We start from the raw sequence: 25,884 nt of genomic DNA on the forward strand, positions 1-25,884 counted from the left end.
CCAGCTATTTCCTCACAGAGCATATTATCACCAGTAATACTCTCTGAATTCGCAAAGAAGCTCAGTTCTTACTATGTTCTTGTCCATTTTATACAGGTGCTCACCATTCCAGAAGCATGTACACTAACATCCAAAGGGTTCTGTTCAAGGAAATGCTCACAAACATTGACAGACAGTGTAGTATAGGGTTTAAGAAAATGAACTCTGCTGGGTGCGATGGCACACATCTGTAGTCCCACCTACTCACCTGTAGTCCCAGCTACTCCGAAGGCTGAAGGCAGAGGATCACTTGAGGCCAGGAGTTCAAGGCCGAAGTGCACTATGATCACAACTGTGACTAGCTACTGCACTCCAACCTGGGCAACATGGCAAAGTCCTGTGTCTTAAAAAAAAAAAAAAAAAAAAGACTCTGGTGCCAACCTGCTTTAGTTTGAGTCCAGGCTCTGCCAGTCATTAACTGAATTACTTTGGGCAAGATACTTACCCTCTGTGTGTTTCAGTTTCCTTATCTAAGAAATGGGGAAAATAGTAGCACTGACTTCCTAGGTATTTGTGAGGATTAAAGGAGTGCATGTATATAAACTACCTAGAACAACCCTTGACACACACAGGAGCAAGCACTTATTGTCTCCATGACCTTGAATGAACTTTGCAAAGAGGCATCATTCAACTCCTGTACAAATATTAATCACGTGCAGCTTTCAAAACAACCCTAGGTGGTATTATTCCCATTTTATAGATGAGGAAACTGGGGCACAAACTTGACTGAGGCAAAATGTACATGGTGACCAAGTCTTACAGCCTTTAAGTGGCAGTGCCAGGACTTGAACCCAAGTCTGGCTCTAAAGTATATGTTCTTGACCATTACACTGGATTCAGATAAGTGTCAAGGTGTGATTTAAAACTGTGTATTTTTTTTTTTTTTTGAGACAGACTCTTGCTCTGTCACCTGCTCGAGTGCCATGGTATCAGCCTAGCTCGTAGCAACCTCAAACTCCTGGGTTCAAGCGATCCTCCTGCCTCAGCCTCCCAAGGAGCTGGGACTATAGGCCTGCACCACTATGCCCGGCTAATTTTTCTATTTTTAGTAGAGACAGGGTCTTGCTCTTGCTCAGGCTGGTCTCTAACTCCTGAGCTCAAGCAATCCTCCCGCCTCCCAGAGTGCTAGGATTACAGGCATGAGCCACTGCGCCCAGCTTAAAACTGTATTCTTGGTGTGAAGGAAAAGAAAGCCTGATTTTGAGCAAAGGACATTAGAAGGGTCGATGTTGGACATCTGAAATTAGTCATTTATGTGCCAAGTGCCTTACATTTAGGAATTTCTTTGATAATTTCTGCTTTTAAAGGACTTTGACATCTATCTTTTTTAACAAAGATTTTTTAAAGCTTATTTTCTTACTAGAAGAGATTCATCGAAGTGATATCAAAGATGTACAGTTTATGGAAGTTTTTTGAACTTTGTTTTTTTTTTTCCAGGTAAGTACTTCAGTGGCAAAATATTTTTACAAGTGGGGAGATAAAAAACTTGTAGTTTGCAGAATCACAAAGCTACAGTTCATTTTTGACCAGGCCTGTGTGTGTGTGTGTGTGTGTGTGTGTGTGTATGTGTGTTTGTGTGTGTGCGTTGGTGTTCTCAGTGATGTTTTGGAGAAGGGATGATACTGGGGTGAGCAAGGTTTCTCCTAGTTCTGCTCTTCACGCCCAGTCTGACACATTCAGGGTAGGGCAGCCTTATAAGGGAGTCAGGCTCTTTTATAGGGGTCTTCCACTCTCAGCATTTTCTGGTTTGAACAAAGAAAAGAACATTGAGCAATTATCTGTTTCTGGTGACTTAGGCATCTTGGGAATTTGCTGCTTTGTGAACATTTGTACAGCTTTGTCTTCTGTATCCAGTTTGCCCTCACTTTATAGGCAATTAGAACAAAAAAGGATATGGGTGTGTGGGGGTGTGTGTTTTAAAGGATAACGATTGTGTATCTACCACCCAGCCTAAGAAGTAGAACATTACCTCAATATATAGTCTCAGTACATTCGTTTTTCATTAACGCCACCCCCACCATTATCGTGCATTGTATGGTAATTATTTTCTTGCTTTACCATACTTTTGTCATATGTGTGCAGTGCTTAATGTTATATTGTTTAATTTTGTCTGTTTTAGACTTTTATATAAATGGGCTGATTCATTAGGCAAAACCCCCATAGAATTAAGCATTCATTATTTTTATTTTGGGGTTATGCCAAGTAAAAGATAGGAAAGCATTGACTTTGTTTTGAAATAGGTCGACATGTCAGGTGTCTGATGCCTGGCTAAGCTGTCAGAAACAGATCAATCAGATAACTTCTGAGGCTCCCCTCATAGTTACCTGTCCCTGATACCTAGGGAAATGTGCCATCGCCTGGTACACAGTAGTTGCTCAGTAAATATTTTTGAATGAATGACTTAATTATAATAGCAAGGCCAGTGAACTGTACTTATCATGAAAACATCCATATAGTTGTTAGGTAGAAGTCCTGACTGGGAAAAGAATCCCCGTATAAATTCTCTTTTCTTTTCTTTTTCTTTTTGGAAACAGCGTCTTGCTTTGTTGCCTGGGCATGAGGACAGTGGCATCACCGTAGCTCATAGCAACCTCAAACTTCTGGGCTCAAGCAATCCTCCTGCCCCAGCCTCCTGAGTAGCTGGAACTAAAGGCACATGCCACCACATCTGGCTAATTTTTTTTTATTTTTTATAAAGACAAGATCTTACTATATTGCTCAGGCTGCCAATGCAGATTCTTAATCTAGCATACAGAGTGATAGTTGAAGTATTTATAGATAGATCTGGTTGTTTTGTTATGAGTAGCTACCAGTGTTAAAAAATGATCCAGTTAGCCCTGGTCCTCCAGGGAATGAATGGAGTTGGAAGGAAAATGGTCAGTCTTCACATGCGTATTGAACATCTGCTTTGTATCAGACACTGTTCACCGTGCTTTCCAGACAGTGATGTATCAGGCAGACATGATTCTCTGTTGTATGATAGGGAAGACTGGCATGAAAAATGACAATACAGATGTGATGAGTGCCGCAAGGTGGGAGGACAGGATGCCATGGGAGCATGTGGGGCGCGGTGCTGACCTCATCTGGGGAAGTTGGGAGGGAAGAAAGGCCCTGGGGCTGGAGAGTAGAAATGGGGTGGGGCGGAGCATAGCACATGGATAAAGAGAGAAAAGCTATGAGGCTGCTGGTGTAGCCAGCGCCAGATCTTGGAGGGACTTGGACGCTGCTGAATGGGCAGTGGAACCCTGTTGAAGCATTTTAAGCAGGGGTGCTGCACAATCAGATGTGAGAGTCGGACCGTTCTGACTGCAGGGTGGAAAACAGTGGCATGAGTTGTGGAAAAGGGAGGGCGGGTAGCATTAGGAGGGAGCTACTGAATATTAAATCCTATCTTTTGAAGCCTGGCCTTAAAGGGGAAAAAATCGGTTTGAGATTTATGCCAGAGGCAAAATGACATTTAGAATTTAGCCTAGTAATGAACCCTCTGTTTGCTGTGTCTTTTCCAAGGTTAAACTGAAGATTAAATGGAGAGTCCTTCTTGGGTAAAACCACTCACTTCCATCTCCACACATGTCATGGATTGTTTGTGTGCATTGCTTCAGTGTTTGCTGAAAATTTGTGCCAGATCCTAAAAGTTATCATTTAAAGAATTTAATTTGATTGACCTAGATATAAGGCAGGTGTTTTGTTTGAACAAATCTGAATCATTTTAGGAGCAGGCCCTAAGTGTTTTCTTCTGTGGGGCTGCTCACCTTTTGTATGTTGGACTTGCCCAGAAGAACTCTGGCTTCTTTCACGAACTGTGCCTGATGTCCCCATGTGCTCCCATGGTTTCACAAGGAACCCCCACATCTATCTCTAGTTTGTCTTCCCTCCTCAGCTCTCAATTTGTATTTCGGACTAGCTACTAACTATCTCCCCTTCCTTCCTTCAGTAGTGTCAGGGATTCAGCCTTGCCATGAATGGCATTTCTGTCCTGCTGGTTGCTCAGGTTAGAAACTTTGAGGTTGTCCTTGACTTCTCTCCTCCTCTGTCCCTTACTCCACGTGCAGATTGTTCACACCTAAGCTGTTTTTACATCTACAATATCTTTCCTATTTATTCTGCCACAATTAGTGGCAAAAAAAAACCCAAAACACATAACATTTACCACCCTACCTGTTTCTAAGTATACAGTTCAGTAGTGTTAATTGTATTTACATTGTTGTGCAGCCAATCTCCAGACCTTTTTCATCTTGTACAGCTGAAACTTGATACTCACTAAACTAGACTCCCACTTTCCCCTTCCCTCCAGCTTCTGGCAACCACCATTCCACTTTCTGTTTCTGTGAGTTTGACTACTCTTTAGCCCTCATGTAAGTGGAATCATGTAATAATATTTGGTTTTTTGTGACTGGCCTTATATTAGTAAGCACACACTTTTTAAAATAACTATTTCTTCATGGGTCTGTTCGACTCCTCTCTCATTAGGGAGCTTCCCGAGAGTACTTTTATATTTGTATCTTTAGTGCCTTGTATGGTGCCTGGCATATAGTAGATGTGCAGAAAACAGAACAACCCAAGTGCCCATCAATACATAAGTGGATTAATAAACTATGGTATATGTAAACCATGTGTATGTCTACTCAGCCATAAAAAATGGTGAATTAATACCTCTTGTATTAACCCGGATGGAGCTGGAGCCCATTCTTTCAAGTGAAGTGTGACAAGAATGGAAAAACAAACGCCACATGTACTCACCATTAAATTGGAACTGATCGATCAACACTTATGGGCACATATGGAAATAACATTCATCAGAAATCTAGCAGGTGGAGGGAGGGGAATGGGTAAATTCACACCTAAAAGGTGCAGTAACTGTGACTCAAAGTGTACAAAAGCAATTTGTGTAACCAAAATGTTTGTACCCCCATAATACTCTGAAATAAGATAACAGTAATAATGAAATTACAAAAACATAAAAAGAAAACAGAATTTTCACCTGTGGTTCTGAGTAATGGAGTGACTTTGGGGTCGAGGTGATGATCTGGAGTAACACGGAGCTCTCTCCTCGCGTGCTGGGCAGGGTCATCGCACAGCAGATTGCTAGCATGTAGTTTTCCTTGTCTGTGCCACAAAATACACTTGTCCTTATGCTGGCACTTCCTGGGCTACTTATTGAAAAAGTATGTGAGAAAGGGAGAAACAAGACAAATATTGTAATGAAATAAAAAGACCTCACGTGACTTTGCTTAAAGTATTAGTAATTGAGGTTTGATACTGAGAGACTTCCATTCAAGTTGATGGATTTTACTGGACTAAACTCGATTATCTTGAGGTCTTAATCGCCACCTCCATTAAAATAAATCTTTTTGTCTCCAATGTCAAGAAATTGAGAGCCTGATTAGCTTTCTATAACTCTGGACTAGTACTTTAGGGATAACTCTTTGGTAGTCAAAAGTGCATTAGGTGACAGATTCAGTGTTTGACTAAACACTTTCATTTAGTTTGTGACCTATAACCTATTTGTATTTCATAATATATTTATATGGAACTTTTTTTTCTTTTTGAAAGAGACCCTTGCTCTGTCTCCCCAGCTGGAGTGCAGTGGCATCATCATAGCTCATTGCAACCTTAAACTCCTGGGCTTAAGCGATCCTCCTGTCTCAGCCTCCCGAGTAGCTGGGACTACAGGTGCTTGCCACTATACCTGGCTAATTGTTCTATTTTTTTGTAGAGATGGGGTCTTGCTATGTTGCCCAGGCTGGTTTCAAACTCCTGGACTTAAGCGATCCTCCTGCCTCAGCCTCCCAGAGTGTTAGGATTACAGGTGTGAGCCACCATGCCTGGACTATTTGCATGGGACTTTATTGGTAATGTAAGAGCCTCTGTAACTTAATTGTGATAACTACTGACTTTAATTTTTCTGTCTGACATGGAGTACAATTTTGCTGTTGAAAACTTTTGGTAGATTAGCACCCAATTCCAGTGTTTAGGCTCTAAGTTCTGGGACAAGCCTCATACCAGATTGGTATAGGGCCTGGCACATAGTAAATGCTTAATAAATATTAGCTGAATGAATATTTGGTGAAGTTAGGGAGTACTTAAGCCAAAAAACTAACCATACTTTATATTCTCTAGTTCCCCGTCAGGGAGCAGTGCACCTTCCCCGCCCCCAATGTCATGACAGTAATCAGTCTAGTCTTTTACATTTTGGATCTTTATGGATTTATTTCTGTTTGGAAGTCATTCAGTCTGTGCAATGTTTAGCTGTCCTGTCCTGAGTGTCTAGGGTGGCTGTAGAATGGATTTTATGCCACACTATCTGTGTGTGTGTGCACGTGTGTGTGTATTCTCATGGTTTTTCTAAAGAAATATCATTTCCTTATTGGCTTTCCTACTTATTTAGAAAGAGATATTTTCTTTTTAACCAGTCTTAAGATAATTCACAATGTGAGTCCAACATCCTACCCCTTTGGCAGTTGACAGTGTTTTGGCATATTTGCTGCCCTGAGTACAATGATCTGTTTCAGTCTGTTAATGTGAATGTGGGCAATTTTAATGTGAAGGAATTGAAGCTAATAAAATGTCTTTTCCATATCCTGGAAACATGAATTTTTTGGAGAGATGACCAACTTAATAGATAATCGTAAATTCTGTGTTATGTTCTAATTTTAAATTTGGTATTATCTTAAATACACAATTTAATAGGTAGTCTTAAATTCTAAAAATTTGTATATTATCTGAGCTTGTTAGAAGTTGAAAATGTATATTTCTCAAGGTTACCAAGATTATATCCATTTGAATTTATATTTAGTAGTGATTGACTGGCTGTTAAGATACGTTGCCACGGCCGGGCGCGGTGGCTCACGCCTGTAATCCTAGCACTCTGGGAGGCCGAGGTGGGCAGATCATTTGAGCTCAGGAGTTCGAGACCAGCCTGAGCAAGAGCGAGACCCCCATCTCTACTAAAAATAGAAAGAAATTATATGGACAGCTAAAATATATATATAGAAAAAATTAGCTGGGCATGGTGGTGCATGCCTGTAGTCCCAGCAACTCGGGAGGCTGAGACAGGAGGATCCCTTGAGCTCAGGAGTTTGAGGTTGCTGTGAGCTAGGTTGATGCCACGGCACTCACTCTAGCCTGGGCAACAGAGTGAGACTCTGTCTCAAAAAAAAAGAAAAAAAAGATACGTTGCCACAAAATTTATATTGTTGTAAAATAAGTGGAGCATTGATTGTCTTCTAATATATTTAACATAGTGATGATTCCATATATCTGTCATACACACACATACATATAATGTTATAATATATACTGTTTTGTAATTTGACACTTCATCTTTCTCTTTCTGGAGAAAGTTTTCCTGTATGCGGCCTTAATCATTGGTGTTTGGTTTGATCTCATAAGTACATGATGGAATTATTTCTTGGGTGTGTTGTAAAGCTTAAAAAGGAATGCAAAGCTGTTAACCTGTTTTTGGCATGCTAAGGGTGCAAAAGCTGTGTAAGACAATGTATGTGTGTCCACAGCCTTTCTTTGGAAGGCTACCTGAGAAATTAGAGTAGGTATGTATTTTATCCAAACATGCTAGCACTGGCATTTAGTGATACTGCTTTCTCTTCCAAGCTAACTGACAAGGGCAGATGAAGGTGCAGTTTTCTGGAATGGGCCTCTGTCTTCTGATAAGATGTTTTATTTCCGTTTGCTATTGTGATGAAGTCTTCATTCAGATGCAGATACGTTAAGTTCATTTTGTTTTTGCTGTGGGTCTTTCTGGGTTTTTGTGGTAGAGATTGAGAGATGTGGTAGAAGTTTGATCTTGTATCAGGTTAGAGGACATGTTGCCTGTCCTGCTCCAGAGAGGAGCCAAGGCTGCCAAAAATAGCTGGAAAAGTATGCTGCACTTAGAGGTTTCTCTTAATTAGTAAATTGGAATAAGATGGCTCTGGAAGTCTTCCACAGAGTTATTTTAAACTTCGGGTTGCACAGCCTGTGTTGGATTAACTCAAGGCACTCTCTCAAGGGGCAGATGAAGGTCTTCCTCCATTGCTTCTGCTTTAGTTCATTCAGGCTTTCATCTTGTACTTGGATTATTGTCACAGCCTCCTTTGCCTGTACCATGCTACTCACATCCAAATGTCACGTTGCCGTGGGCATGTGACCTGTGCAGTCACATAGGCCCTGCCTTATTTTAGTGCTCTGCTGTTGTCATACTGCAATTCTTAATTTTCCAATAAGGAGCTCCACATTTTCAATTTGCACTAGTCCCTACAATTTAAGTAGCTGGTCTTGGCGCTGGGAGTGGCATTTCTAAATCTATCTGTTAAAAAAAAAAATCCTTCAAAGTCCATACTCCTCATCTCGACTGTCTAACACCATCTCTCAATGGTGTGCTTTTCTTCAACTGTCACTGCTTGAAGTTCTTCAAGGTATCCCAAGTGGCCCCATGCCCCTGCCACATTTGCTCTTGTTATTTCCTTATTATTTCCCCTACCCAAACTGGTTCATGTTTTGAAATGCTGAAGAAATAAGATTGGGCTGTGAAACCTAACATGGCCATCTCAACTAGTCCTGATCGTACTTTGTTTGTCTCATACCTCCTTTGAAAAAGTTGCTATCTGGCAAGGTTGGGCCATATTTAGTTTTGCAATAATGGTTTTGTAATAACTCTCCAGGAAGATCATCTTGATTTTTGCCAGGGTAAAAGAAAATTCTTGACAAGGGTGTGGCTCACACCTGTAATCCCAGCTACTCAGGAGGCTGAGGCTGGAGGATTCCTTGAGGCCAGGAGTTGGAGACCAGCCTCAACAATACATTAAGACTCCATCTCTAAAAAAAAAAAAAGAAAAAAGAAATTGAAAAAAATTAGCTGGGTGTGGTGCCATGTGCCTGTAGTCCCAGCTACTTGGGGAGCTGAGGTGGGAGGATCACTTGAGTTAGGAGTTTGAGCGTGATCACACTATTGCCTCCATCCCAGGCACAAAACAAAACCCCATCTCTTAAAAAAGAAAGAAAGAAAATTGTTTATTATTTTTAGGGTGTTTATTCTGGCAACACATTTTTCTGGGGCATCTAACACATGCCAGACTATATTCTAAGCACTGAGGATATGGCATTGAATAAAATAGTTTCATTTTTCTCTCATTGAAATAATATTCTAGTGGGGAGGCAAAAAGCGAATGAATAAGTATATCAGTGTATAATATTAAGATCTGAAGTTCTAGTAAACAATGCAAAGTACACATCTTGGTTTCTCGCATTGGAAGATGTATATTTGTTGTTTATATCCACCTTAAAGTTTGGTAGGTGGGACTAAGAACAGGGCTCTGGGCCTGGCCTAACCATTGCAGAGTAGGACAGCACCCAGCTTGTCTGTTACTCCCTCATCCTTTCTGATAGTGATTGTTTAGACATTGAACATGGATGCTATGCAGTTCTCATTACACGAGAGTACTGAAAGCATATGTTCATGCAAACACTTGTACATGAATATTCACTGCATCATAATAGTGGAAAAGTTAGAGACAACCCAAATGTCCAGTAACTTATGTATGTATAAACAACATGTGGTATAGCCAGACAGTGGAATATTATTCAGCCCTAGAAAGGAATGAAGAATTGATATGTGGTTAATTCAACATGAATGAACCTTGAAAACATTACGTTAAGTGAAAGAAACCGGACACAAAAGACCACATTTTGTATGATCCCGTTTATAAGAAATGTCCAGAATAGGCAAATTTATAGAAACAGAAAGTAGATGAGTAGCTGCTGCAGGCTGGAGGAAGGGGAGAAGGGGGAGTGACTGCTAATGGGTACAGGTTTTTTTCCTAGGGTGATGAAAGTGTTACAAAATTAGGGAGTGGTGGTGATTTCACAACATTGAGAATATGCTAAAAGCCACTGAGTTGTACATTTTAAAATGGCAAGTGTTATGGTATGTGAATTGTCTCAATTAAGCTGTCATAAACAAATATGGGTATTAACCGTCTGTCTGAAGGTGAGGATCTTATGAAGATTAAATGAAATAATGCATATAAAGTGCTTAAAGCTCAGTGCCTGGGATTTAGTGGGTACTCAGCTTAACGGTTGTTATTGTTGCTCTTAATAAGGAGGATTGCTCGAGTTCAGGATTGCTGGAGTTTGACCAGCCTGAGCAAGAGCAAGTCCCCATCTTTACAAAAAATAGAAAAATTAGCCAGGCATTGTGGTGCGAGCATGTAGTCCCAGGTATTCAGGAGGCTGAGGCAGGAGGGTCACTTGAGCCCAGGAGTTTGAGGTTGCAGTGAGCTATTATGATGCCATTGCACTCTAGCCCCCGGTGACAGAGCCAGACCCTGTCTCCGCCCCGCCCCCCCAAAAATTTTACATATGAGAAATTGTTATTTCAAATTAAGATAGAAGTGGTTTTACTCTTGAAATTATTATTTTTTTAATTCTTTCTTTTATGAACTTGAGATTGCACTAATAATCCTAAGTTGCTTTTACAGCTATGTCAGCAAGGTGCCATCTGCTCATATTGAGGCTCATGAAAAGGAATAAACTTGCTATTTTGTATTATGCAGCATTTTTTTTTGAAGATCAGGGGAACTTTTTTCTAGTCTCTATACGCCATGTGGTTGATCACATTTCCTTGTTACCATAAACTGTTGAGAAGTCCAATGCCAAATTTGTGGCTCACCTCTTGGAAATATGCAGGACTTCTTTCTCAATCTTTTGAGTACTGTCCTCCCTCTTGGCTCCAACTGTATTTTCTACTCTTATTTTCTCTTGCCCATTTTATATATTTTCCCCTCTTTCTCTTCTTCCTTCCCAAGCCTTCCTTTGGCTGTGTATGTCAAGAGCTGCTTTTATAAGTCTTTGGAAGACAAATGGGTTAAATAAGCAACAGTGCTACCCTTATTGAAGCCTATATATTAAACACTAAAAATATCTGTCTACAACTACCTACAATTTTGCCCGATGCTAGGAAGGATGAGATAGAAGGCAAAACTGTCAGAAAAGTTTGTAAGTTTTTTTTTTTTTTGAAGCTTTCTTGAGTGTTTTTCTTTTTCTTGTTTTTTTAACAGAAGTTGGTGACATGGCAAAGCAGTACATAGAGAAAGGTCTTTTGGTTCCAGATCATGTGATCACACGCCTCATGATGTCAGAGTTGGAGAATAGGCGCAGCCAGCCCTGGCTACTAGATGGTGAGTTGGAACTTTTGGTACACTGGATTTCTGGGAATAGTCGGCTGTGGTCACCTTGCATCCTCCCTTAATTTCTTGCCAATTGGAAAATGCACCCCTTTCTAAATTTGTGGCACTTATTTGATATTCTAATGTGGCAACATGATAGAAACCCACTGTGGCAAAGCCTCTTAATTCTTCTGTCTCCAGACTACCATAATGAGAACCGCTGACTTGAAGCAAACCTTCACTGAATTCCCCATATTGTTTCAGGTGTTTTTTTTTTTTTTTGTGATAACCTTTTATTTATATAGAATTATAAATTACAAACTATTATTTTGCTCAAACCTTTTAACCATGACATGAGGCACACACGCTAGAGAGTATTATCTCCATTTCACAGGCAAGAATGGAAATACTGTTCCCATATTTATATAAGATAGCTGGAATTTAAGACCTGAGTTTCCATTCTCACAACAGCTTTTTTCTCGTGACTTTGTGATACATCATTTTAAAGTAATCTGATTTCACAATGCTTTAAAACATAAGAGTAACATCTATAATATCTATTGCTGGCAGGTTAACTCTGGAGCCAACCAACCTAATTAATTACCTCATAACCTGGCACATTTCAGGCACTGTTATACCTCTAACTCAATTTCACAGCTATATTTGAGGGCCCCATGAGCCAAAATTGCAGCAAAGCTGATCTGAAAGGACCAGGAACACAGTGGTCAAGCCTATTTCCAAATTTAACCTAGGCCTGGCACATCCTCACCAACTGTGAGGCAACCAAGTGAAGGCCCGCTTAGAAGTGGACACTGATGAAAAAACACAAGGAGTATCAGACTGACTTCTTTAAGGTTAACATCCTCAGAAAGCCTATTGCTGGTGTCTATATTACCACCAGGACAAAGGGCAATACTTCTGGAGTCCCGAATATGCAAGATAAAGGTCAATTAAGCTGCCTGCCAGATGCTCAAAAAGCCAAGTAGCGCTAAGTTCATCCATGCCAAACCAAGAAAATGGTTCCTTCCTGATCTTGGTTTTAAGGAGATGCTCATCACAGAAACCAGGAAATTCCATCCCGAACCTTAGGGAGAGGGGGAGGAATGGTGGGCATTTCCCAGACTTCAAGGTGCAGGGGCAACACAGTCTGCCACTGTGAAGGGGAAAAGCTATCTTGGTCAGCTTTGGTCTTCCACAAGACAATGGAACCAGAGACTAGCAAGATCAGGGCTTGGGCGACCAATCCTGGGAAAAGCTGGACTTCCTCACAGGAAGTGCTACTACGGTCCATGGGGAGAAGAGTCTATGAACACCCTAAAATTGTAAGCAAAATTTTGAGTATATGCATGTACCAGTCAAAAGTGGTCCTTCATCCTCAAATCCTGAACTAGAGAAAGAGACTAAACCAATTGAAGACTAGGATACAAAAGCCACCAGATACACTTAGAGCCAGCCAAGTCTGAGAGTTCTCAAAGCCATCACTGAGAACTTGGAACATGGATTCAAAGAGACAACTGAGCACTTGTTTTTGCATTCTCCTTTCTAATTGTATTTCAAATCTTCAAAACAAAGCCCTGGAAATACCCAGATTCAAGTATGCCCCTGGGCTTGGTCCACTGTTGCAGGAGTCTTAGGGATCCTCATACACATGCTTGAGTCATTCATTCACCGATGTTTAACCGCAGGATAGAAGATCTGACAAAGCAAGATCTGACAAAGCAGGACTCCTTTCTCCATGGCATGTGATTTCAGAGGTGGCAGCAGCCAAAGTAGAAAACACTGAATTTTTCCTTGGAACTGGACTGTGATGAGACGTTCCTGCCATGAGCATAACCGACTGTCTTTTCCCTGACCCTTCCCTTCGTTTTTGAAGACAGAGCAGAAAATTATCTTCTCTGAAGATACTTGATAATTCCAAAACCCAAAAACACATGCTCCCAATGCACTGTGCTTTCAGATATTCTGGGTCTAGTTCAGCTGGCGGATGAGCTGATTGATGTGTTCACCTTGATAGCCAGATGAGCCCATCTCCTTGAGGAAACCCACTTTATTCTTGGTAGCATGACGGGCCACTGAGAGTTGGAAAGGACGCAAGAACCATGAGATCTCCTGGAAATGCTTCCCTGGGAAGGCCATTTCATGAATGAGGTCTTCCAAGCAAATGACACCAAACTTCCCCAGGTGCTCTTCGATCACTGTGTTATCTGTCAGAGGGATGGTCTTATTCTTGACCTTGGCTTATCCACATTTCAAGATGAGTTCACGGACGGACTTCAGATTTGGAAATCCCCAGGTCACATAAGGTTCCACCGTACACAGCAATTTTAGGCTCTGCGGGGTGACTCTAACAAAGACGCCACTGAAAATTTTCTTTAGGAGAAGTCTTGCAATGGTCTTTTGCACCAGTGAACTCACCCCCTTAATCCTCTGGATGCGTACAACAAAGGCCAAGGAATGTTTATCTGGCAATTCCAAGGCATGAGGTTTCACTTTTAGTTGTCTGAGACGCACCCTGTCGCGTTGCTGCCGCCAGGAGTCATGCAGAAGTGATTCCAGTCGCTTAAACCTGGGCCCTTTTCCTTTCCTCTCTTTCTTTGCCAAAAGTGCTTGTTTTGCCTGGGTGGCTTTGAGGGCTTGGTAAGCCTTCCTCTTTTTCAGGAGATTTTTCTGGAACCAAAGGGATTTTTTTCCTTTCCTCTTGCTCCGCCATCTTTCTAGGGTTGCAGCTACTGTTGTTTCAGTTTTGATGATGCCTTTTGTTTCCATAAATAAGTCATCTTAAGTGTAACTCGTCTTCAATCCGAGGTTCTTTCGTTCACCATAGGCCACACAAAGTAAAACTACGAGTCATCATATTCACCTGTGAGATTAATAGGGATAGAACATCTGAAAATCCTGTGAGTATGTAAGAAACGAGTATTGTTGAGAATATAAAATGGGCAATCTTTGGAGAGCAGTTTAGCAATATATATCCTTTTCAATCCAGCAAGTCCATTCGGGATTTCTACCTAAAGATTCAAGGATGTTTATTTCAGCATTATTGACAAATAGGAAGATACTGTGCCTGCTCTTAAGGGGCTTATATCCCAGTAGGGGAGACAGTTATGTAAAGAAGTGCAAAAAATTAGTTACTGACACTATACAAGGATCATATATATGTGGTACCCTGAGAACATAAAGGAGAAAATTATCTATTCTATTGGTGGGAGGAGGTGTTGGAACAACTTTATGGAGAGTGAAGAACAGGTAGATGTTGGGGGGTGGTGCATGGGGGTTGAGAAGAAGACTTTTTTCAGCAGAAGGGCTACTCGAACAGGGTAAGAGTGAAATGACTTAGCTTAGTATTTTTCTGAGCCTGTGAGCAGAGGTTGGCAGGGGAAATTCTGAGGTGGATAGCCTTTGATTCTGTAAAAAGGTGGTAGAACTGGAAATTGTAGGCTGTGGGGATCACTGAAGACTTAAGTAGGGGCATAACATGGTCAGATTTATCTTTCAGAAAAACTCTTCTGTTAGCAGCACAGGAGAGATTAGGTACTGGATCAGGAAGAGGAGGGTGGTGCCTATAACCAAATAAGGGATCATTAGAATAACTGGACTAAGGGATGTCAAAGGCCTGAATTTGAGCAAAAGCAGTGGGGTGGAAAACAGGCACCATTCACGAGTGATGGGCACTGTGACTGATGTTAGGTACTACAGCCCTGGGGTTTTCTTTCATTGCCTTCCAGACTTACTGAGTTTCTTGGCTTTCATCACCCTCCCTGCACTTCCCCAGGCATGCTAATTTCTCCAGACTCTACATTTAACTCACAAAATTTATCCCCCTATCCTAGTCTCTTTTCTGCTGCTATAACAAAGTACCTCAGACTGGGTAATTTATAAAGAAAAGAAATTTATTTCTCACGGTTTTGGAGGCTGGGAGGTCCAAGAGCATGGTGCCAGTGTCTGGTGAGGGCCTTCTTGCCACATCACATGCGGAGGAGTCACGTGGGGAAGAAGTGCATACATGCGAGTGGAAATGGGTAAACGTGGGCTCCTTTTACAAGAGCCCACTCCCGTGCTAACTTACCCACTCCTGTGATAAGGGCATTAATTCATTCATGAGGGCAGAGCCCTTAAGACCTAATGACCTCTTAAAGGCACTACTCCCAATACCATTACATTGGCAATTAAATTTCAACATGAGTTTTGGGCGGGGAGGCATTTAAACCATGGCATTCCATTTCTGGTTCCCCAAAAGTCATGAATACAAAATACATTCATTCTATCTCAATAGCCCCCAAAGTCTTAGTCCAGCATCAACGCAAAAGTCCAAAGTCTCATCTGAATAAGATATGGTGAGACTCAAGGCATGATTCATCCTCTGGCAGCCCCACCCCATGGCTATGCTGGGCTCAGTCCGCTCAGCAGCTCTCATGGGTTGGAGTTGCATGCTTATAGTCCTATAGTTCTGGGGTCTTGATGGCAGCTCTGCACCCATGGTTCCACTAAGCATGGACCTAATGGGGACTCTGTAGCAGCCAGACTCCACAGTTCTGCTGTGCATTGCCCTAATGGGGTTCTCGGTGGTGGCTTCACCCCTGCAACAAGTCTCTGCCTGGGCTCCCATGTGGTCTGTGGCATCCTTTGAAATCTGGGTAGAAGAAGCTATGTCCCTACAGCTCTTGCATTCTGTGAGCCTGCAGACATAATAATATGTGGATGCCACCAAGTCTAAGCTTTTCTCTTTTGGAGCAGTAGGATGAACTGCAACTGGGGCCACTTAAGCCAAGGCTGGGGTGGCCAAGGAGTGCACATTGCTGGAGCAGAGTCCCACAGTGGCCTTCGGTCTGTCTCCCTGAAATCATTCTGCCCTCCTAGAGCTCTGGGTCTGTGATGAGAGGGATAGCCTCAAAAATCTATGAATGACTTTAGAGTATTTCTCCTGTTGTCCTGTTTAGTAGCACCTGGCTTCTTTCTAACCATGGTACTCTCTTTGGCAAAGGGTTAATTGGCTCTTAGTATTCTCTCCTTTACATGTGTTTTTCACTTTTTACATGGCCACGCTGCAAGTTTTCCAAACTTTTCTGATCTGCATCTCTTTTAATTGTAAATTCTGTCTTTAAGTCATCCGTGCTCTTGCATCTCACCATATGTGGTTAAGAGTAACCAACACAGCAGCCTGAATGCTTTGCTGCTTAGATATTTCTTCTGCCAGATATCCTAGTTCATCTCTCTTAAGTTCTACGTCCCATAAAGCCCTAGGACAGGGACATAATTCCACCAAGGTCTTTGGAACTGTATAACAGTGATGGACTTTATTCTAGTTTCCAATAGCTAATGTTCCTCATTTCCATCTGAGACCTTATCAGAATGGCCTTTACTGTCCATATTGCTACCAACATTCTGGTCATGAACACTAAAGTAACCTCTAAAAAGATTCATACTTTTCCTCCAGCTCACCTCTTCCGAGCCTTACCAGAGTTGCTCTTAATGTGCCCCACTGACGACAGTCTAGGCTTTTTATAGCTGCCGCCTCCAAATTCTTCCAGCGTCTACTCATTATCCAGTGCTAAAACCACTTCCACGTTTCAGGTATTAGTTATAGCAACAGCTTCATGTCTCAGTACCAATTTTCTGTCTTAGTTGGTTTTTTTGGTTGTTGTTGGTTTTTTGGGCTTTTTTTCCTACTCTGTTGTCCGGGGTAGAGTGCAGTAGCATCATCATAACTCGCTGCAACCTCAAACACCTGGGCTCAAGCTGACCTCCTGCCTCAGCCTCCTGAGTAGCTGGGACTACAGGCACACACCATCACGCCCAGCTAAATTTTCTATTTTTCTGTAGAGATGGGATCTTGCTATGTTGCTCAGGCTGGTCTTGAACTCCTGGTCTCAAGGGATCCTCTCTGCTTTGGCCTCTCAAAGTGCGACGATTATGGGCATGAGCCACCATGCCCTGCCGCTGTGTTATGCTACTGTAACAGAATACCTCAGACTGAGTATATAGAAAATAAATTTACTTCTCACAGTTCTGGAGGCTGGGAAATCCAAGACCATGGCACCAGCATCTGGTGAGGGCCTTCTTGTTGCATCATAACATGGTGAGAAAGCATATGCATGCACATGTGAGACAGGGGGAGTAGGGGTCAAATTTATTCTTTTATGGGGAGCCCAGTCCTGCAATAACCAACCCACTCCCAACATGATGGCATTAATCCATTTATGAGGGTGGAGCCCTCATGATCTAATGACCTCTTAAAGGCCCCACTCCCAATACTGTTACATTGGCAGTTAAATTTCAACATTAGTTTTGGAGAGGACATTCAAACCATGACACCCCCAATACTTTTTGTGTGGGTATTTGCCATAACTAATAAACTTTGGCTTTGCCACCACCTAACAGTAATTTCTCTAGTTTAAATTCTTTAATTGTAGCGCTTCTCATCTTATAAAATGAATTTGCATGGTTTTAGTGAACTTAAAAATCTGTGTTAAAAAATGATCATCTATGTTAAAGTCCTTTGGAAAGAGGGTTCGTGCAATAACTGAGAGCGTGAGCCCTGCAGCCAGACTGCCTGGTTTGAATCCCAGCCCTGCCGCTTGCTGGCAGTGGTGTGACCTTGGCAGGTCACCATCCTCTACATCTCACTGCTCATGAAAAATGGGTCAGAAAAGAATTTTTAAGGGTGCAGTGAACATATATATAAAGTGCTTAGAAGAAAGCTTGTCATATAGTAGGTGACATGTAAGTATGACATTTTGTCATTATTATTTGCTGTGGCTGTTGTGTAGGTCCTGAATTTTTAGGGGGGTGACTGTTTGAAGTGTTAAGTTCAAAAAATAGCTTTAAAAATATTTAGCCATTTAGAGTTGAAAAGTCCATTTCAGTTATAGAATGTTTTATATATCTTTTCAGTGCTTGCTTTTTTGCCATGATTCTTCCTCTCAGGGTTGAATAACTGAAGTTCTTTGACATCATAGGCCTGTTTTTAGTAATGTGCGTCAGCCTCTCAGAAATGACTTAGTTTGTATTTTTCTCCTTGAAAACCCATCTGGTCACTTTTTCAGTTGCAGTTTTTCTTTAAAGCTCTGGAATCAATCCAGTTGGCAAAGTGTGGCCTGTAAGGAATGCCTAGTTCCTGTGTTCAGCTTTAAACTCCTTCTGTCACACAGGCACAGGCTCTGCGGAGGACGTGCCTGTTAAGTGTGCTAAAGGTGATTGAATGTGGAAAGGTCCAGAAAGGAATTCTGGATGACAGATGACTCATCATCTTGGCCCATATGGCTCTAGTGAGGCATCCTGCAAATCTTGGGTGAAAATGGGTAGAGTTGATCCAAGCCAAGGGAACCTCAAGTTGGGGGCACGGGGAGGACTCAGAGATGGTGAGTGCCCTGTGTCTGGTCGGCTCTGTCCTTGCTTTAAGAAAAAGTTCAGCACAACTTTGCCTTCACGGTACTTGGAGTTGGGTAAAAAATACTCTTTAATGTGTGTTATTGTGTGTGTGTGTGTGTGTGTGTGTGTGTGTGTGGTGTATATGGAAGGAGTTTTTCCTCTTCCCCCCGACCCCCACTCTTTTCCCTTTTTCTTATTTCCTTGGAAGTTTAGTGTGTCAGTGACAGCAGTTTTTTTAGTTAGTGTCCTTTAATTTTTAAGACAAATATTCTAGCAGAGGATTGTGATGCACAAGTCTTCTAATTTTATTATAAACCATGGATTTTTTTTTAAGTTTTATAGAAAGGGTGTTTACTGCTCACTAGGTGATCTTGAGGTAAAATAATAACTAGAGAACAATAGTAAGCTATTTAAAAACAAATATATGTTCTTCACTTTTTACAAAAGGGCTGCCAGTAAGGTAGAGATGTAGAGAAGTGTGTTAGTAATTGGTTTTGTCATTTCTAAACTTGACCGCTGACTTGTACGTTTAAATGGTAACCTAAGAGTTCTACAACTGAATTCTAATTTCTCCACATACCAAGATGTAATTGAATTATCTGCCATATGATTTTAGGTGTAGCTATCAAAACATTTTAAACTTGGTGTCGAGGTTTGGTTTCATGGAAAGTGGCTTTAAATTTTGGAATTATAAGTGGAATATAATTTAAACCTTTTCATTGGAAATAACGGATACCTTTAGAATAAGCGTCATCATTTGGTCCGTGGTTGTATTTGGACTGTGTTTTATTTATTTCATCTGAGTAGTACTGAATACTAACTGGTGCTTTCTGAAGGTAATTCTGTTTTGTTTGTTTGTTTTTAGCAGAAGTCAGAGCTCCCTGAATGTGTGCAGTGTTTGTGTGTGTGTGTTTGTTTTTCCTGAGAGTAAATGATCTCAGACCTGAGATATTCCTGGGTACAGGATCACTCAGAACTCTTGTGGCCCAGTTAAAGGGTATGTGTCTAGAAACTGAACTACAGATGTTGGAGCCCCAGAGTATTTTGCCCTGATTTTGCAAGTGCATTTTACCATAGTAGACTGGTACATATACCTGCTCTGACCTTATCCCCTCCATATTTTTCTTTCTGAATCAGACCTCTGCAGAGGGTCACATCCCACTGGGCAGCATATGTCTACAGAAAAAAGCTGACAGCATCTTCTGAATCTCATGTTTTTGGAAATGCCAAGGGCAATTTTTTTCCTGTTACCCTTGTGAATGTAGGGTATGTTTCTGTTACCCTTGTGAATGTAGGATGTGTTTCAAGAATAAAATATATAATTTGTTCAGAGGTCACTGAAGAATTCTTTTTGAATAAAAATGAATCAGACTTTCTCTTTGTGTGTATGGAAGAGGGTAAAAATAGATTATCTTAGCCATGTATCTTCAAATGTTTAGTCCTGAAAAATTATTGTTGGATAACCTTTCTATCTTATATCATTATTAAGGCAGTGATGGATACTCTGATCTCTTGAATGGAAGGTTTGCAGTAATTGGAGTGATTCCTAAGGAATGAAGAGCAGTTATAGAATTTATGGAACTCTGCTAGGGTATTGTGACAATCCCTGCCTGCCAAGCATGGATTGAACATTGAAACCTCCAGTCCCTCACTAGGATTGTCCTTGACATACCCATGTCAGGCCCTGGATGTTTCTAAAGTGAATAAAGTGCAGGTATGAATGATTTTGCCCTGGGCTAGTGGCAGTGAAAAAAAAGGAGAAAAGGAGGGAAAGTGTGTTGGAAAGAGAGAGTAGAGGTAGAGTAAGCTTGTCAAGGAGTCCTGACACAGGAGGGGAGGTGTGGAAGGCACATATGCAGCCAACCATGGTACAGGTGAGGTGTTCTGAGAAATAAATGGAATGATCATTTATAAGAAGGAGTGGCCTTCTTGGTCAAAACGACAGCATCTAAAAAGATGGGTGTGTGTTTAGATTAGTCTTAGTGCTACATTTCTAGAGATAACCATCCATGCCCCAAGACGGTGTAAATATATCTGACAAATCTTTTTTCCTGCATCCAAATTTCTGACTTGAGGAGAGAATTTGGGTAGCAGCCCTTAAATGAATGTTTTGCTCAGTTTCTTTGTGGCTTTGTTGTTAACACTCTTTGCGGGGGCGGGGGGGGGGGACTTAGAAGATAGTGTTTAAGACATCTCTTTACTGTGTGTTTGGTTTTCAGGAAGAATCAGTAACTATTTATTGGGATAATTGATTTAAAAAATTGTTTTTGTAGCCAGATAGGCATAATAGTGTTCCCCAGAATGGTGCATCTTTAAGTTTGTATTTTAAAGCAGATTTGACAATTTTTAACATCTTGGAAGAAGGAATTGTAAAACCCAGGACCTGTGTTTGATTATAGAGGTTGAATATCCCTTATCTGAAATGCTTGGGACTAGAATTGTTATGAATTTTGTATTTTTTTTTATTTTGGATTTGGGAATATTTGCTTTATAATTACCATTTGGGCATCCCTAATGTAAAAGTCTGAAATCCAAAATGCCTCAATGAGCATTTCCTTTGAGTGTCATGTCAGTGCTCAAAAGGTTGCAGATTTTGGAGCATTCAGGTTTTCAGATTAAGGAAAATACTCGTACTTTCTAATATGATTGTTAAGTATTTGGATATTCTCAAATGAAAGAATTTATAGACATATAATTAATTTCAAGTTGAATAGTATACTGAGGGAAAGCATATGACCTCACCAGGGAAGGTGGGCAATAAGAAGAAAGAATGTATCTCTTTTAAATAAGACTAGGTAACAGTTTTCTAAACACAGCAATACTGGTTGAATTACACAGGCAAGGCCACTACTCATTGGGGTGAGGTTATGAAGAGACATTTGGGTGACATGTGACCTGAAATTTTGGCATATTCCCATCTTATGATACACTTTATTCAAAGAGCATAGCTTGTTCAGACTTCATATCTAGCTGCTGATTCCATTAAAGGTATTGTAGCTCCTTTGTTAGTGGTCCCGTGCAATTGTGTGAATTTCTTTTGGGGCTAAGCACTCAATTTTTCCTATAACTAAGTATTTATTGAATACCACCTCTGTGCTAGGCAGTGCCCAGGCACCACAGTAGAGCAACAAAGAAAGTGGGCAGGACCTGGCCCTCCTAGTGTTCCGAATCTAGTGGTGTTCAGCCTTTTTGCTACCCTAGACAGGGTCATTTTTTATTTCTTTCATTTACATCCAAACCGTAAGAACTCTGTTTTTTATCTTAGTGACTTTTGCTGCATTCAGCACCCTTGATGTCAATGTGAGCTCAGAGTACCCGACAGAAAAACATGGTAAAGCCTTGGGTCTCTTCTCTTCTTCATTGGATGTTGATTCTCTTCTGAGATCCTGTCCTCTGTGTCCATTTCTGGTAGCTTCTGATTGATCTGAATGCTGCCTTGGGGTGAGGAACAATCTCAGTGTAACAGACAATGGTGACTTGGTTTATTCTGTGTCCTCAGAGATTGACTAGATTTTGACATTAAAAGGCATTAAGGGCCATATGGAAAACATATGTATACAGATATTGGAGCAGACCCTAGAAAATCTTGGTTCAGATATCAAAAAACAAATTGTACATTTTTGTGGGTCCCAATGAATGAGGCATCGGTCGGTCCCAGGAGGGAGTAGCACACTTCCTGACCTCATAGTCCAGGAGTGCTGCAAAAACAGTTGCAGTGTAGGTAGGGTCTTGGGAGCACCAGTGAAGGGGGTGAAAGGTGAGAGCCAGCACAGAGGAGAAAGTGACTGACCCTCCTTTGGGGGTGAGGGAGGCAACTCTTCGCAAGGCTTCTGGAGAAGCTGACAGTGAGCCATATATTGATTGGTTGGTTGGTTGAGACAGGGTCTAGCTCTGTCACCAGGGCTGAAGTGCAGTGGCACCATTGTAGCTCACTGCAGCCTCAAACTCCTGGGCTCAAGCAATCCTCCTGCCTCAGCCTCTCAAGTAGCTGATACTACAGGCATGTGCCACCACACTCTGTTAATTTCTCTATTTTTTATAGAGACAGGGTCTCGATATGTTGCTCAGGCTGTTCTTGAACTCCTGGCCTCAAGCAATCCTCCTGCCTTGGTTTCCCATAGTGCTAGGGTTATGGGTGTGTGCCTCTGCATCTGGCCAACTAAGCCATTATTTGAAGGTGGGAATAAAGCATATTTTAGATGGTGGGAATATTATATGGAAAAGCTATGGAGGCATGCAATGTCATTGTATGTTCTGGAAGCCACAAGTAATTTAATAATCCTTGAGCTGAAAATATGAGCAGATGAGGCTGGACAAGTGGACAGGGACAAAAATTAAACCTTCATGAAATTCAAAAAATAGGGAGTTGAATAAATGTCAGCATTAATATTAAAAATGAGTTGGAAGTCCTTAGGTTATTAAATATGAAATGTCCGATTTCCTTAAGTACTAAGTTTGACAGTTTATATCTGACATTTCACTTTGACACTTCTTGTTTTATTTTTATTGTGAAGGTACCTCCTCATTCTTTCAAACGTATGGTTTGTCTTGTGATTATTTTTTTAGAGCAATTTTTGTGAAATCATGGACAAGTTGAAAATTCATATTACTTTCAAATATGAGTTCCATCGTGGAACCAATGCTGCACAGACATCTTGAAATATCAGCGAAGTGTTTGGGAAGGACGTGGCTAATGAATACATGTCCGTGGTTTGAGAAGTTCTATTCTGGTGATTTTAGTCTTGAAAATGAGCCACATGGGTGACCTGAGACCAAGGTGGATAATGATGAGCTGAAAGCTGTAGTGGAAGCAAATCCATCTCAACCTATGCTGTGAAATAGTAGCAAGGTTTGACATTACTATTCCAACAATACTGGACCATTTGAAACAAATGGGCAAGGTAAAGAAGCTGGATAGATGGGTTCCACATGAATTAAACGAGTGTCAGAAGAAAAATCATCTTGAAACTTGCCCTTCTTTGCTGTCATGACATAAAGCTGAACCATTCCTACACTGTGTTGTTATGTGTGATGAAAAATGAGTTCTTTTTGACAACTGCAAGTGTTTGGCACAATGATTGGATAAAAATGAAGTATGGAAACATAGTCCAAAACCAAATATTCATTAAAAAAAGCTAATGGTGTCTATTTGGTGGTCCAGCACTGGTGGTATCCACTATACCTTCATGGAACTTGGTCAATCCATTACAACGGATGTCTACTGCAACCAACTGGACGAAATGATGAGGATGCTTGCAATTAAGCTGCTGAGATTGGTCAATAGAGACAGGCCAACCCTCTTACAAGACCATGTGTCACAAAAAGCAATGCTGCTCAAACTAGGGAAGATGAACTTGTAAACTCTCTGTCATCCACCATATTCACCAGACCTTGCACCAACTGACTGCCCGTTCTTCTAGGCTTTAGACCACTTCTTTTGAGGAAAAGAAAATATTCAGTTCTCAAGAAGCTGTGGAAACCACCTTTGTGATTTCTTCTCCACTTGCTCTCCAGACTTCTTTGCTGCTGGCATAAACAAGCTACCATTAAGATGGCAAAACTGTGTTGATAGTTCAGGTGCATAATTTGATTAATTGTACTACTTCTTGTTTGAGATATATAATAAACTTTGGATTCGAAATCAGACATTTCATATTTAATGACCTAATAAAAATAAAATTTAAAACTTTGAGTTTAAAAGTATGAACAACTTATTTTTTAACTTTCCAACTAACATTTAAAAATTAACTGTATTTTTAACATTTTAAATTTAGATATACTTTAGACATTAAACTGGTTTCTCTGTAAATGGGCATGTCTTGTCATACAAGTTCAGATGCACTGGGCCTGTTTGCTATTGCTACTTAATTAGAAGTCTGTAAGGCACAAGATGAAACTGACTTCATCTCCTAAGTTTAGATGTTAAGAGTCAGCTTCTCTAATTTATGAAACAGGTATCTTGGGAATTGGATGAATTAAGAAAATTCATTGCAAAGCTTCATCCAAAGCATTTGAGGTATACTTTGTTAGTTTAATAAAGCACCATGCTAAGAAAACATTAGCGTGGTGGAAAAACAATGGCCTTATGAACCAGACCTGAATAAAAGTCTGTAACTCACCAGCTCGCTAGTTCTGTGGTCTTGTTTATTTTTTCTTTCTTCTTCTCTATTTTTTTTTAGAGACAATAGGGCTGATACCCAGACTTAGGTGCAGTGGTGGGATTATAGATCACTATAGCCTTGAACTCATGGGCTCAAGCAATCTTCCCACTTTGGCCTCTCAAAGTGCTGGGATTACAGACATGAGCCACCGCACCCATCCCCTCCATCATCTTGACTAAGCAAAGTTACCTTTCTTGAATTCTTTTTCCTCATCCATGAAATAGGCACATTTATGGCTTAGGTTTGCAAGGATTGGCTAACAAATGCAAAACTCTTAGTGGAGTTCTGGAACATAGTAGATGGTCAAAGAGTATACATGTTATCATTATTTGTTATTGATGTTAAGCTCTAATGTGTATATCCTGATACTTATATAGATGTTAGAACTTAACCTTCAATAACAAACTGAGAAACTTAACAAAAATGTTGTCATTCTAATGAATAAGGATCAACATATTCATGCCCCCATTAAGTGTATTTGGGCAAAACATAAGTAAACAAATCACCCATCTTCCACTAAACCTTGCCTAGTAATAGAAAACAAAACAGTATAAAGCTCTGATTGTCCCATCACTAATAAGAGAACCCAGATTTTGGAGAGATGAACAGGTTGATTAGATCTAAAAGGAGAATGAGATGTGGAAAAATGCAGAGCATTTAATTTTATCTTTTTCCATGATGGATGATCACTATAAAACATTCAAGCCATATGGAGAAATGCAAGAAAAGCAACAAATCACCTAAAATCCCACCAGCCAGAAACAGCCAGAGTTAACAATTGAAAAGCATCATTCTAGACACTTCCCTGTGTGTATATGTAGGTAGAAATGTATAAGAAGGCATCATACTTTAAAAAATATTTAATTTCACTTAAATATACCAACAATAGCCAAACTAAAGTGAACCTGAAGAAATTATAACTGAACATCAGATCTTTCTTCATCACCAAAGATATTCATTCCTGTGGGAACTCTTTAAGAGTATAAAAGCTATTAGAAGACTGCCATTTGTTTTTTTAAAAAATTCACATTTCAAATTTAGACAGAATTCATTTCTTTACAATGAATGGTGAGGGGATTAATACACTTATACTTCCTCTGATCTGCTCTCCACCTTCTTCCCTCTCAATTTTTGTTGGCTTTTGTTGTTGTCAT

General features: G+C 40.6%; 1 protein-coding gene and 1 pseudogene across 7 annotated transcripts in view; one reads left to right on the plus strand and one right to left on the minus strand.

Moving 5' to 3' along the window:
• AK4 (adenylate kinase 4) overlaps positions 1–25,884 on the plus strand; it is a 70,540-nt gene that overhangs the window by 27,952 nt on the left and 16,704 nt on the right. For all 7 annotated transcript variants that reach the window (XM_069478029.1, XM_069478032.1, XM_069478036.1 and 4 more), the window contains one exon: positions 11,094–11,213. In XM_069478029.1, the coding sequence (XP_069334130.1) occupies positions 11,094–11,213 (120 nt within the window). The remainder of the gene's footprint in view (positions 1–11,093; positions 11,214–25,884) is intronic.
• LOC138389579 (large ribosomal subunit protein uL30-like 1 pseudogene) lies at positions 12,898–13,911 on the minus strand (annotated as a pseudogene).

Source organism: Eulemur rufifrons, chromosome 8 (assembly GCF_041146395.1).
Source record: "Eulemur rufifrons isolate Redbay chromosome 8, OSU_ERuf_1, whole genome shotgun sequence".
NCBI lineage: Eukaryota > Metazoa > Chordata > Mammalia > Primates > Lemuridae > Eulemur > Eulemur rufifrons.